The 12350-nt window shown below is 37.4% G+C and overlaps 1 protein-coding gene across 1 annotated transcript in view; it reads left to right on the top strand.

Annotated features, from left to right (window-relative positions):
• arhgap9 (Rho GTPase activating protein 9) overlaps window positions 1-11278 on the top strand; it is a 61157-nt gene extending 49879 nt beyond the window's left edge. Inside the window, 7 exon segments of the mRNA XM_037534880.1 lie at window positions 651-770; window positions 3271-3369; window positions 3451-3528; window positions 3724-3777; window positions 5262-5396; window positions 6264-6369; window positions 8541-11278. Of these exon segments, the coding sequence (XP_037390777.1) occupies window positions 651-770; window positions 3271-3369; window positions 3451-3528; window positions 3724-3777; window positions 5262-5396; window positions 6264-6369; window positions 8541-8733 (785 nt within the window). The 3' untranslated portion in view covers window positions 8734-11278.
• Window positions 11279-12350: the final 1072 nt, after the last annotated feature.

Genomic DNA, 12350 nt, shown 5'->3' on the forward strand with positions numbered 1-12350 from the left:
TAGACTGTAATTATCTTGTGATGAAATTACTATAAAAAGATATCTGATTAGTGAGATTTGGTCGCTGTTGTTTAAATATGAGGCATTCTGCATATTAAGCTTATTATAGCTTCAATCCTATTTCTCAGCCTTTTATATGAAGTCATCTACATCATAGAATCATTTTTTTTTTCTACAAATTGGTTGGAGTCTGTAAAATGTTAGCATCAAACTATAATTATTTTGTACATGTATCTGCAACAAAACTGGCTTTATAGTAAATAGCCATGTTGGTACTGTGCGTTTATACATATATTGTGCATATTGTCGTATTCATTTATATATAATCAGTCATCAAAACAAAAATCATCTATAGATACTAGTATAATCAATAGAGAAAGCCCTTGGCAAAGTTCATCTGATTAGTAAATATTCCAGCACAAATGAATGATTGAGAAGTCTAATCCTAATCTCTAAAAATAATCAAGGACAAATAGAAATGATGGAAATAATTCATTTTTTTCATCTTGTCTTTTTTTTGTTTTAAAATAGTAATGGACAGACTTCCCTTAAAAAAGAAATCACCATGTTAATGAGACTATTTACATACACAAAGTCACATGCGCTAAACTTACACATTGCTCTGTCTCTCCTTCTCTTTCTCTGTTCAGTCCCTCGTTCCAGCTCTAATTTAGAGAATTCAGAGCGGAAGCGTGTGAAGAGTCGTCTGAAGAAGCTCATTCTAAGGAGACCTCCACTTCAGGCACTACAAGAAAAAGGCCTTATCAAAGGTTAACAAGCCTCACCTGCACACATGCCAGCTAAAACAAAGCCAGGCCACTACAAACTTTGTCCACACCGAGTTTTCAATTGCTTGGGATAAATAGGAAGGCATCTTAACAAGACATATGTTGACATTTGAAATAAGAAACAAATTCTACCAATTTTTAAGAAAAATATAAAAGACTTTCTGTAGATTCCAGTGCAGTGTTGGATTAAACTGTGTGTTGTGACGTAAACTCAGTAAGGCTACCCATTGGCAACCCCTAGTGGACATTTAATTTTAAATGTGCAGAGGAATCCTGCCAGCAATGCAGGCACAGGTATATGTACCCAAGAGCACTTACAGCCAGAAAGATAACATCAGTTGTCCACACGCGGCATGCATATATCTTAACTATGCAATTTCTGACAGTATTGCTGCTCATTTTTGCTTGATTTGTCTAATTATACAAATGGCTCATGGGCTACAAGCAATACAGCAGATACATAGTGTGTACCATATAAACACAAGTGTTCAAAGAATAATTTGACCTATTAATAATTTTGTAGACTAAAATCCTGTAAGCTAGACTCTGAAGGTATTTCAAGCTGGTTTATTCCATGTTTATTTAATCATTTTTTTGGGAACACCAAAAGTTAGAAAATAATAATGAAATACTGTTTTATTCTATTTAATTTACATACTTAGAGTAATTTCTAGATCAATTATCTGCCTGAGATTTGATCATTTGATATACTGTGTTTCTGCAACTATAGGCAGTTGTTTTCAGTGAAAGCAGTGACAGAATGTTACAGTTAGTGCATGTTGTGGTAAAGACTTTTTCAATGTTTTTGTCTACAAATGGCAAACAGCATGTCCTGGTATCTTAGGTTTGGCAGACCTTTTCTAATATATTTTAATTTAATTCTAATATGTTTTTTTTAATAGTAATTTAAAACATAATAGTCATATACTCTACAGTAAGGACATGCAGACAATATTGAAGATGAAAATATGCTGATCAGCTGTGCTGATCATCAAGACCTTGAAGACCAAGTCTGCTGCTAAGGTGGCAGATATCTTTAATGTTTTCAAACATCAAGTGGAGAGGATAAGAAAAAGATTTCAAGAAACTGGTGACGTTCATGACAAGCCCAGTTCAGGCAAACCCCTTAAGACAACTGTTCGAGAGGACAGTTTGTTGCTTTGACAGTCTAGGGCCAGCCCTTTTTCAACTGCAGCGGAGCTACATGAGAACTGGTCACCAGAAAACGCTGTATCTACAAGAACAGTTTGTTGAATTCTTTCACGCAGTGGTCTTCATGGCCGATTTAGTGCTCAGAAACCAGCATTAAACAGAAGACAACAAAAAGTCACATTTGCCAAGGCCCACAGCTTGCAGAAAGGATGGACACTGGGAAAAGTGGCAGAAGGTTGATTTTTCTGATGAATCATCCACTGAACAGCATCCCAATCACCGCAAATACCTGTTGGAACCTACATGGACCCAAGATTCACCCAGAAAATAATCAAGTTTGGTGGAGGAAAAATCATGGTTTGGGGTTACATCCAGTATGGGGGTGTCTGAGAGCTCTGCAGTGTGGATGGCAACATCAACAGCCTGAAGTATCAAGACAGTCTTGCAGCCCATTACATTCCAAACCACAAGAGAGGGCAAATTCTGCAGCTGGATGGCGCTCCTTCTCATACTTCAGCATCCACATCAAAGTTCCTAAAAGCAAAGAAGATCAAGGTGGTCCAGGATTGGCCAGCCCAGTCACCAGACATGAACATTATTGACAATGTCTGGGGTAGGATGAAGGAGGAGGCTTGGAAGATGAAACCAAAAAATCTTGATGAACTCTGGGAGTCCTGCAAGACTGCTTTCTTTGTCATTTCGGGTGACTTCTTCAATAAGTTATCTGAGTCATTGGCAAGACGTATCAGTGCAGTCCTCCAGGCTCATGGAAGTCATACACAATATTAATCATTTTTTCCAAGGCACCATGACGTAATGTTCTAATGTTATTGTAGCATGTTTGTGTATTCAAAATAAAGTATATGTATAATTTCAACATAGGTCTTGTCGTATACTAGATAATAATGTCCAACGTATAACGTATAATGTCCAAGCAAAATCTGACCTTTCTGTCCTAAATAAATGATAAAACTCAATGAATGATGCAAAATTGTCTTTTGGTATAATAAGCATAATCTAGAGGGCTTTGCCTTTCATATAAGCCATTTCTGATTTCAATTGATCAACTATAAGTCAAGTTATTATTAGATGTTCATACCACTTTGATAAGTGACAAGACTTTTGTCAGGGACTGTAGAGTAGCATCTTAATACAATAATTTCAAACATTTATCTGTAGCATTTGTGTTTTTTTTATTTTATTAAGCAGTGATTCTAAACCGAATTGTGATACAACAGTTTTTGAACATTTTATAGTTTTGAGCGCTAGTGTAGGTCTTTACGGTGCAGTTCATGGTGGATGATGCTGTTTTTGTGGCTGTTGATTTCAGACCAGGTGTTTGGCTGCAGTCTGGAGGTGCTGTGTGACAGAGAGAAGAATACAGTGCCACGGTTCGTTAGAAACTGCACAGAAACAGTGGAGAAAAAAGGTGCTTAGATGATACCTATTATATCCATGACACTAGTAGATAGTAGATCAGTAGATAATTGTTTTTTGTGTGTGCTTTCAGGTTTGGATACAGATGGCATCTACAGAGTCAGTGGGAATTTGGCAGTGATCCAGAAACTTCGCTTCGCTGTTAATCACGGTAAGACAGAGACAGTAAGAGAAAGAGTGAATTAGAAGTCAATGGAATGTATTGTTGTAAGTGTCATCAATGTCTCTGTTCTACTGTAAGCTCAGGTAAGATCTGATACTATGATACTAATGTGACAGGGTGAGGGAGAGTTGTTGTGTTGTACGGTGTTGGTGGGTGGGCTGTAACTCCTATCCGTTTTTCCAGAGCGAGCGGTGTCTACAGATGGACGCTATCTTTTCCCAGAGGATTTAGTCCAAGGTAGCCACCCACTCAACAAGAGCGAAAGCCTCTTCTGCCTCACACTCCAGTGCTGCCTTGCTATCAGCCTGTGATCCAGGAGAAAGCTGCCCTTTTGCACTGATCTATGACTATAGAAGCTAAAGGCTCTAACAGACAAGCTGAGAAATTGTGTTTAGAGTGTTGAAACTCACAATTCATACTCAATGAAACAATTCATACAACATTTGTATTCAAATAGAAGAGGAGACATTATATCATGATTATTATTATATGTAAACAGTCACTTTGTGGAAAAAAACACCACTATATATTTGCCTAGAAATAATGCAAAATTATTAATATTTCCTCTTTATTTCACTTGTCATAACTTATTAGTTTTAAATTTTTCAAAATGTTTACATTTTACATTTACATTACATTTACATTACACGTTTTTTCAGATTTTAATAAAAAAGGAGTATGTCACCTCCCAAAAAATGTTGATGTTGCTAATAGTAAATTTAATAGGGGTGAGTTAATATTTTTAAAATGAGATCAAGCTAACTGATCTACACTGGCTATGACTCAACCCAAAACTAGTTAAACTAGTATTTTAAATATTACAACAGGAGTCACTAATCCTGATCTCAGATCAGTAAGAAAGGGCAACTTCAACTGTGTCCTTAAAGCAAATGGCCTCTTCTTAAAGCACATGGGCTTCTTCATGTCATCATGGGCTCTGTGACCGACACGACGTGGCTAATGTTATGTCAGGCGGCTGACTGAGAGATGCATGCTGCTATGCTGTTCTTTACTGCTTGGTTGATGATGTTTTTTTTTTTTTTGGCTTGCACTCCACAGTAAAGCAGACCAGATGAAATACTGCATGGAATTCATGATGTGCTCTGATAAACAAGAGTTAGGAGTTTTGTGAGTGGGACTGAGAACCACTGGTCACTTGCATTAAACAGCTTAAGTGGATTTTGGTCTTTTTTTAAGTAACAGCAACAAAAAATGTATAATTGTAAAATGAGTCCTAGTCTTCAGCATTGTTGACAGCTGGGAATTTAAAATTTAAATTTACAACTTTAAATTGACCTTTTAAGCATTTAAAACATTTAAAATGCTCAGGAAATGTTATGCAAGTGGACACTTTCAAGACTCTTCAGTGAGTCGTGCATGCGTGTGTTTGTGTGAACAGCAGTACCTAGAGATGATAAAAGCTGCTGTTTGCATTTCCACAGTTTGTCATTGGTTTTGCTCTGCAGCATTCTCCTGTCTCTCTTTATCTATCCTTCACTTCTGCACTGACAATTCCTCTTCCGCAGCCTCATGTCAACCAGCTGAGCACCGTGATGAATTGAAATGTATGTTTTTATGCTGCTTTTTGTATGTCTTGATCATTTCTCTTTTGTCTCCTCACAACTCCCTCTCAATTTCTTTTACCTTCTATTCCTTTTTGCTCTCTTTTATCCGTTGCCCCCAACCTCCTCCTCCTTCACCTCCTCCTGGGTGTGAATCAGTGGAGCGCATAGACCTGGAGGACCCACAGTGGGAAGACATTCATGTGATAACAGGTGCCCTGAAGCTGTTCTTTAGAGAGCTCCCCGAACCCCTGGTTCCTTATGGATTCTTCCACGACATCGTTGAGACTGTCAGTAAGTGAGAGGAAGAGATGGAGTGAGAGACGAGTGACTGACTGGATGACTAAATACATGCATTAATGGATTACTAGGATGGATGGTTGGATGGATGGAGTACTGTCATATAACATTACAGGACAATAACACTAAAATTTACATTTTTGTCATATACAAATGTATACAAAAAATTGAACACCCCCAGTCTAATTACACATTTTGTAGATTTTGTGGAGTGAGAATATGTTATAGGGAACAAAACTTTTAGCATTTTTCTCCAAATTTATTGCACAATTTTTATTTATTTGCTGAGTTTAATATACTGTTTTTTTTTTCCCAGGATGTGAAATTCAACAAACAAACAGTATTTGTGTGACTTATTTTCATTTAGAAAATCAACGAAATGTGTAATTTGACCAAGGGTACCCAACTTCTCCAAGCAGCTAGGATTAAAACACATAAAAGACAAGAATGAGACAATAGTTCTTTTATCTTTTATTGAAATAATTAAAATAATGTAAAAAGCGGATATTTGGTTCCAATGGCTATATCAATAACTCCATAAAGGCTGAAGTTCACTGATATCAGCAGGAATTATTGAATTAAAAAACATACACTCACTGGCCACTTTTTTATTTATTACCTTGTGTCTTCACTAATTGTCCATATTATCATTTCCACTTACCATATAGGTGCACTTTGTAGTTCTACAGTTACAAAGTGCCTACTAAAATGGACAGTATGGCATGTAAAGTATGGAAACAATGTAATTGTACTTAATAAATTGGCCGGAGAGCATATATTAGAATTCTATTACAAAAATAATTATGCCATCGTGGTGTTGTTGCTGTTGATCTAATACAGTTACATATATCTGTTGTGTAGAGATGTCTGATTACTTGGATAAGGTGGACCGGATGAAATTATTAGTCATCAGCATGCCGCCCCCCAACCATGACACCATGAGACACATGTTCCGCCACCTTAAGCGGTAAGAGTGCATTCTTCACTTATGACTTGCATTCAGAAAGTGTCATAGTGATGCTGCAGATTCCATATTCTCATACAAACACCCAACACCATTTCTTCTTTGGTCTCTATTTAGGAATTAACAGGGTCAAGCAATTATTTGCGATATCAAGGGATCTAAAACTACAACAAGGACAAGTTTCATCAAATAAACTTTTGGTAACACTTTATAACTACAAAAGTTTACAAGACATCGCTTAGCTCTTCATATTTAACTGATCATGAACTACTCATGTATTTGGAGTTGTTCAATGTCATTAATGTATTCACATTACTTTCAAATTGAAACATACTATTATTTCACTATTATTTATTCTAATATATTATAAAACATCTAAAAATAACAATAATAATCTGCTAATACAGTGTGTCTTTTGTAATGATTTGGTAAACAACAGTAATTTTCTTAGTCATGGCTTACAAATTATATATAAGTTGTATGGAAACTCTCAGCCACATTTTTCCAGCCTGTAATCTAAAGTTAAAAAAAAAACTATTCAGTTTATATAAATATCTATACATACCCATAATCCTTTTATAAACTTTTTTTGTCCTAGAATATCAGTAGTTTGTCCAGAAACGACCTCAATAAGTTAAGTGACACTTTTTAATCCCACAAACCAGGATTTTAACTGGTAACTATAACTCCGCATTTAACCCTTCCATGAAGTGAAACACCACATACACACTAGTGAGCACACACACACACTATCCACGACGCACGGGGAGCAATTGGGGGTTAGGTGTCTTCCTCAAGGACACCTCAGTCATGGACTGTCGGCACTGGGGATCGAACCAGCAACCAGACACGTTAACCATTGCGCCATGGAACCGATGTGGCGGTAACACTGATATACATTAGAGTATACAATATTAGTTCATAAACAACCTCAGTAAACACAAATATACACTACAATAGGAGATATTAAGTCATAAACAACCTCAATAAATACTCGTATACACTATAATATGAGATATTAATCCATAAACTGCCTCAATAAATGCTCCTATAAACTAGAATAGAAGACATTAGTACATAAACAGCCTCAGTAAACACTCATATTCATCCTGCCTTTACACCTACATTTTTGACAGAAGACCAGACCACAGGATCAGGATGTGGGCATAAGCTGATTTTATTCAACTTACAGCAAAAACAAACACTATAAACAAAATGTGAAGCAAATGATGGTAGACAAAGGCAACCTTAAAAGTTAGAGCTACTTGGTGATCAAGTAATGATTTATGTGTCTTACAAAATAATGTTAATATATTGTAGTGATGAAAAATTATGAAAAAATTGTCCATTATGAAGTAACAGCCAATAGATGTAAAAAAAAATATTTTAAAGTGTAACCATTTATATAACTAATGTGTGTAATCTTTTAACGTATTGTTAGTTTTTGTTTTCCCATCTTTCAGAAGTGAAATTGCCTAGTAATTTTATTTTCAGCCACTAGAAGACGTTGTGTGCTCATTGCTCACTTTGGAGAAAGTTGGCTGAAGTGACTGAGTATAATTGAATAGAAGGAGTGCTATAGATAGTTCCACTGGCCCATATGTATCAAATCTTAGTGTGCTGATGAAGGTTTTTGCCTGTAATATGGTAATGAATTTGATTACATGAACAAGGGAGCCGATCCCAAATCAGAAGTTTATTATACATGTAAGAGCAGCTGCCTATATAAACTTTTTTTCTCTCCATTTTACTCATTTTTTCCCCCTGGCTACTCTGTACTGTTTTTCTTACTCACTCCTTGCTCTGTCATACTCTTTGCACATCTCGTGAGATCTCTGTAGGGTGTTCGCTGGAAGGAGCACCAGCAGCACCGCCGCCACCGCTGGAACCTCTCCTCTCATCTGCTAGTTCTCTAGTTCCTCTCCTCCCTTTCTTCCTTTTCCCCCCTTTCCTTTTTAATGTGGAAGTTTTGAGCAATTGCTGGCTGGATCTGTGGTTAAGTGGGAATGGCATTTTTAGAAGAATGCCTCATACTGCGGCTTTAACCCATTCCTTTGTCCCTGTGTCCCTGCTGCACTCTCACACTCATGCACAGTACCAGGAGTACCCCCCCCCTCCCCCCCCTCTCTCTCTCTCTCTCTCTCTCACTCACTCTCTCTTTCTCTCCCTTGCAGAGTGATGGAGCACTCAGACAGTAATCGCATGACAACGCAAAACATCGGCATTGTCTTCGGGCCAACTCTGATGCGGCCGCAGAGTGACTGCGGAAACATGGCTGTTAATATGGTCTATCAGAACCAGGCAGTGGAACTCATCCTCAGCGAATACGACCAGATCTTTGGACCCGACCTGTCTGACTCTCTCTGACACCCGTGCAGAACCAGGACGGCAGCGAACGTGGACACAGTGAACCAGAACTCAAAGACGCATACAAAGAGAGTTAAATAAGATTAATAGAATGTTGCAGTTTATTAAACTGCAGTGATGCGACAAATTCCATCCTGTTGGATGGATGATGGATGGATGGAAGTGCTTGTGCAAAAACTCTCCCTTTGTAGGCATGAAATCAGTCTCCAAATCATGTTAGGAGGCTTATTTTTTTGGTTTGTTTGTTTGTGTGGGCGTGTGTATGTGTTTGTTTGTGTGTATGTGATGTCTCCTCACAAGTGTTTTTCATTGTCTTCTTCAGCTGCAGTGTCTTTGGTAAAAACCACACAGAGCTTTTTGTTGCCGAAAAAAGACACACAGGCTGCACAAACTAAATACTATCAAATAAAATCGGCAATAGTCACCCAATAAGCATAAACATAAGAGCAGGTCGAAAGTTTAACATGTTCAACTGCACTTGAGTCATTTGGTTTCTTTTTAATAGCGAAATAAAAAAGGCGACGGTTCAATCCAAAGTGCTATGTAATCCCCTTTTCCATTGTTCCAGCAGTACGGTCCTGGTGTGTGTGTGGTTCGCGTGACAGATAGAAGTGCAGAGGTACGTTCTGTATGTTGCTCACTGATTGGGTGGAGCTCTTTGCCACTATTGGCCCAAATCTCTGCTTTTAATAACAGAACAAAAGAGGAGCTAAAAATGCATATGTTTAAAAAATGTGGAGTCCCCCCAACCCAGTACCATGGCTTTGGTAATTTTATATTGACTGTGGCTTGGCAGGAGACAAGAAGGAGTGAGAGGGAAGAAAAAGAACAGAGAGAGCATACACAGATTTTAATGTTAAAGTTTATATATTTATTCATTTTTATTTTCTTATTATTGCAAGGGGGCAAGGGCATGGGGAGAAGCACTTCAAGTGCTTCCAGTCATATGGTATTACGGTGATTTTGGATTATTTGTTTAGAAATGTAAGCGAACGTTGTCCTTCTTTTCACATTGTTATGATCTACCCATGTATTCTTGTGCCTCAACTGCTTTAGAAATCTGTTTTATGACCGAAGCAACCTTCACAGTCAGAGTCTCCACATTTCTGCCAGACTTATCACAGTAAAGTCTAACTACAGCTCAACAAGGTTACCTCCATTGTTGACCTCATAACCTGTCTTTGACTGAGCTCAGTGATTTGTGAAGCCGTTTCAGTTCCTATATTTGATTTTTATGTAGATTAGTCCCTAATGTGGGGTTTTCTGATTTATATGAAAAAAGAACTCTCCTTTTTATCTATGTTTCTTTTTTTATCAGCGAGTAGAAGTTTTGACCTACAGGAATTTCAAAAAGTTGTCATAGCCCTACAGTTTCTGCTCCACAATAATGCCACACGTGGGTCTTGCCAACATGCTGTCTAATTATTTGTAGATTCTATTTCTCTTCCTCCAGATCCTGTACTTTGAGAGAATTATTTGACAATAAAAACCAACGAAGTGAATCTGTGAAAAAAATGACCTCTTTTATGTTTACAGCAGAATGATTCTGGATTAAGTAGCACTTGTGTGAACGGAGTGTGAAAAGCCTTCTCACATTTTAAACCGAGGGAGAGGGACTACGTCACCGCGCCGGTGAAGAACGGCTTCTCTCTGTGGCTTTTGGCACGTAGCTAATAATGGTGTATTAGTGGTTTAAAGTAAACAGCTAAATTATACTCTTAACGTCACCCGTCCCATCTTAGATTTATGATTATTGTACCACATTTACTGGGTGCTATTTAATCTCTTCTTCAAGGTTGCGGATACCCTCTCGACCCGAGGCCTTCAAGGGCCAAATCTAACAAGCCCAAACTGACTTGTCCTTCAGCTAGCTTAGCCTAGTAGCCCATGTTTTGACATTTCGTGTTACTTAGCTTTGTGGTAAAATGCCTTTTTTGGATGCGTGTCTGCTGGCTTCAAAACAGTGCTTTCAGAATTTGACAAGTCTGTCAGCATTGTATGTGCTGTGGGGAAACTTTGCCTGTGTAGAGGAAGAGTGGTAGACGCACATTGTGAGGCTATATCTTTTGTTTTTGTAGAAACAGAGTTAATCATTTAGTGCTGGAAGTTGTTTCTCTGTCTGCATTTAGAAATGTGAAGGTTCTATGTGAGTTATAAGATTCTGTCCGCAGTCCAATCAGTGCGGCTGTGGGGAAGATCACTCATCTTTTGCCTATATCCTCAAGCCCATTAGTTGATTACTCATTATAGAGTGCTTGGTTGTTCATATAGCACCAAATGGTCGTTTATAGGACATGATTTGAAATTGTTCGTGTTAAAGGAGAATTCCACTGTTTTTTAAAAGTTCTGCATAATTAAATAGTTAAGAAATAAAGTCTTTGAGTGCTTTAATGTTTGAAATGCTCCGTTATAGAGAAAGAGTTGTTCACAGGGGTGGTGATGAGCACTAGACTTCTGAAAAGTTTAATGCCTCTAAAGCTCCCTCACGTGATTATTACTGATTATTCATTTTTATTATCAAAAAATCATTAAAAACTGTTGCAAATACCTTGTCTGATGCCTGAGATGCTGCTTATTAATCTATTCACGACTGAAAGATACATGTTGGCATTTTGAGGCCCAATAGTGGTAAATCTGAAAGAAAAAAAAGGTTTCTTTGGGCACTGTATGTATCTCTCCACTATGAATTAATTTAAAATTACATATAAAAATGCCGTAGACACATGTAGGTTCACTGGAGGTTTTGGATAGTAAATAAAATGGGGGGAATATTTGTATTGTAGACATTGTGACCACTGGTTCCTGTCACCACCACTGTAAAGAAATCTGATTTAATAGTTAACAAATCAGAAAACTCTGGACAGCTTTGTTTACTTCGTTATGCAGAAAAAATTGAAAAATTGGTTTAGTTCTCGTTGTTTTAATTACATATTGCCCTTACCAAAAACAGATGTTTCCAGCTGAGAAGCCATGTTGTGCCAAATACAAAAGAAGTACAACAGTGTTGGAGGGGAATGTGACAGGGTGGAATATTTCAGGCTCAACAGGCTGCCACATTCCCTTTTATCAAGATTAGCACTTCTAATGTCCATTTCTCAACAATAAAATACTTCACTGTAATTAATTCAAAACATTTTGCACAAAACAGTTTTCTCTATTTTTTGTTTAATGGGTTGGACTTAATATGTTTGATGGACCCTGCCAAAGTTAGAGAAAACAACAAAGTTGAAAAAAACTTTAATGGCTCTCTGTTGGGGAGGATGGAGGGGGTTGCAAAACATTAGGACACATGATGTATTATATTTTGCTTAAAATTAATGCTTTTCTATAAAGATATATCTAGTGTTGCAGTGGAAGCAGACATGCTGTATGTTTGAGCATGGCAAATGGGCAACTTTTATTTAGTAATATTTTAAATGGACCTTCAATGACTCTCAGGTATACAAATGTAAAAGTACATGTATTCATATACGGTGACCCCAAAACAAGTATTTAGACACATACTTAGCTGCTAGTACACTGTAATGGAGTACTGTAGGTTACTTCATAAAAGATTTAACAAAATGATATTTGTTTGCGATGGTGGTAAACTCTGTTGGGAAAAAGCCTGGAGAAGA

This window comes from Pygocentrus nattereri, chromosome 26 (genome assembly GCF_015220715.1).
Source record: "Pygocentrus nattereri isolate fPygNat1 chromosome 26, fPygNat1.pri, whole genome shotgun sequence".
In the NCBI taxonomy this organism is placed as follows: Eukaryota; Metazoa; Chordata; class Actinopteri; order Characiformes; family Serrasalmidae; genus Pygocentrus; species Pygocentrus nattereri.